Source organism: Alosa sapidissima, chromosome 22 (genome assembly GCF_018492685.1).
Source record: "Alosa sapidissima isolate fAloSap1 chromosome 22, fAloSap1.pri, whole genome shotgun sequence".
NCBI lineage: Eukaryota > Metazoa > Chordata > Actinopteri > Clupeiformes > Clupeidae > Alosa > Alosa sapidissima.
This window is the reverse complement of record NC_055978.1, coordinates 16,026,962-16,029,461: the sequence shown is the minus strand read 5'-3', so window position 1 is coordinate 16,029,461 and position 2,500 is coordinate 16,026,962. Positions and strand designations below refer to the sequence as shown.

Below are 2,500 nucleotides of genomic sequence, written 5' to 3'. Positions count from 1 at the left end.
CTTATCACAACATAGTAGGCTACATTGAAGAGACTAAACTAAGTTAAGTCATGAAATCAAGCAGTATCTCAAAGCTAACGTTACAATACTGTTTGGATGTCGAATTTAGCATGCTTAGCCTACTTACAGCTGCTTGTCAATTTCGTTGAAGGGCTCATTTTATTGACTCTGACACTGAATGTTTGCAAAATCCCGATGTAAATGGAAGTGTTTTCCAAAATTCAAAAGTGCTTGTCCCAAGGAGAAGTACGAACCTTTATTTTAACTATGTAGAAAACGTTATGAATTGCATCCACACATCAGCAGCCTTTCAACTGTGTTACAATTGCAAGGGTTCCCTCAAACGTCTTAAAGTGACAAGGCACTCAATTAGACCTATACACTACCAAGACGATCTTAATACCGCCTCCTTGTCAAAGTCAGCTACCGCCACAAATTGAATCAAATTCTGTGGGAAACACTGCACACATACGCACACACGCGCACACACACACACACACACACGCATACACACTCACACACATATATACCACACACACAAACACACACACACACAGTCAGTTGAAACCACATTCATGCACACACAAACACACACACACACACACACACATACATATGCATACACACACTTGATTAGCTCTGAGGGTTTAAATAGGAAGCTTCTGTGTGTCCTAACTCATAGATGGGTGTGTGGTTTATGGCCCATGATTCACGGTGGTAGCAGGCCCGTGCTGAACCAGTTAAAAGATTTATAGCTCACACAAGGCTGCAGCACAGACCGGGGTTCATAGCCCACCCTCCCCCTCTCCTGCCACACACACACACACACACACACACACACACACACACACACACACACACACACACTCCCCCTTTTTTGCAGACACACACACACACACACACACAGAGAATTTTACACGTCTAGCTTCTAACTCTATAGGACTCCTTGGGGAAGACATGGCTGCAGTTGACCTGTGAAACCCACAGCATTTCTTGGTGGGCATTTTTCAGAGAGAAATGGAAACACATGGAAATGTATTGAAACAAAGCTGCGTGTGTGTTTGCGTGTGCGTGTGCGTGTGCGTGTGTGTGTGTGTGTGTGTGTGTGTGTGTGTGTATTCATGCTCCTCTGCCAGTGTGTCTTCTAACACCTCTTTTTCCTCTGTCAGCCTGAGAACCTGCTTTACTACAACTCTCAGGATGGATCGAAGATCATGATCAGTGACTTTGGCCTGTCTAAGATGGAGGGCACAGGTGATGTCATGTCCACAGCCTGTGGTACCCCAGGATATGTGGGTAAGACCTCCATCTTTGTAGTTTTTCATCTCTCTTTTTCATTTATACTGACTAAATGTTGTAAAAACTGAGTAAATGTTGCTGCACTGCATGTCAATGTTTATGCAATAATCTGGTTTACCTGCAAATAAGATTTGTCTGTGTACAGTCCTATAGGACTGTATGAAATTAGTTTCAGCATCTATCAAAGCAGGATGTCTGAGAACTGTGTGTGTGTGTGTGTGTGTGTGTGTGTGTGTGCATCTGTGTTATGTGTGCATGTGCCTCAGCTGGCAAACTCATCTGTATGTCACACACACACACACACACACACACACACATACACTGTCATACTCCATGCCAGTGGAGCTTGTCCTTATCACACACTGACAGATGCTGCTTGTAGTTGCCAGGCCTGCAGCCCCTCTTGGGAAGTCAGAATGGTTAACCCGCCATTTTGAGCCAAAATGTCTTCCTGCCACCTCCCCCTTTTTTGAGGGCATCTGAGGCACTCTGATGTACTGTATGTACAAAAAGTGAGGCAGAGCATGTGAGCCAAAATGGCTCCATGCTGTGTTCCTTAAACCCAAGAGGCCAGACACCCCCCACAGTGACACTGAGGCAGCACGCCAGAGTGTGTTTAGCGTGAGTTGGTTAACTGTACGCTGATCAGCCTGCCAGCCAAAACATGCCCTTCCAGCACACAGGAGGGTATAGACACACACACACACACACACACACACACACACACACACACACACACACACACGCAAGCAGACATACTGCACATACTCAAACACATACATATATGGTGCAGACACATATACTCTCTCTCTCTCTCTCTCTCTCTCTCTCTCTCTCTCTCTCTCTGTCTTTCACATAGACACAAACATTGACACATGTTTTTAGATACACAAGCACACATACATACTCACATGCACACATACACACACAGATCCACACAAACACAGACACACACTCACGAGAGAGAGAGAGAGACAGAGAGATAGAGAGACAGAGATCGCGTGGCTGTTACAACACATACCTGCTGTGTGCAGTGTACAGATACTCCATCCAAATAGGAGGCAATACATGATGTTGGTTTGTCTGAGCATTCTGTCATGGTGCCAAACCCAGTAGAACTATCAGGCCTAACTGAGACATGACCGTGCATGACTGTTGCGTAGGCTGTAGATGTCAGTGTCAGTGACGGGCTTCACAGTTA

General features: G+C 45.3%; 1 protein-coding gene across 1 annotated transcript in view; it reads left to right on the top strand.

Annotated features, from left to right (window-relative positions):
- Positions 1 to 2,500, top strand: part of camk1da (calcium/calmodulin-dependent protein kinase 1Da) — a 67,825-nt gene that overhangs the window by 48,680 nt on the left and 16,645 nt on the right. Inside the window, exon 5 of the mRNA XM_042078449.1 lies at positions 1,170 to 1,296. Coding sequence (XP_041934383.1) covers positions 1,170 to 1,296 — 127 coding nt within the window. The remainder of the gene's footprint in view (positions 1 to 1,169; positions 1,297 to 2,500) is intronic.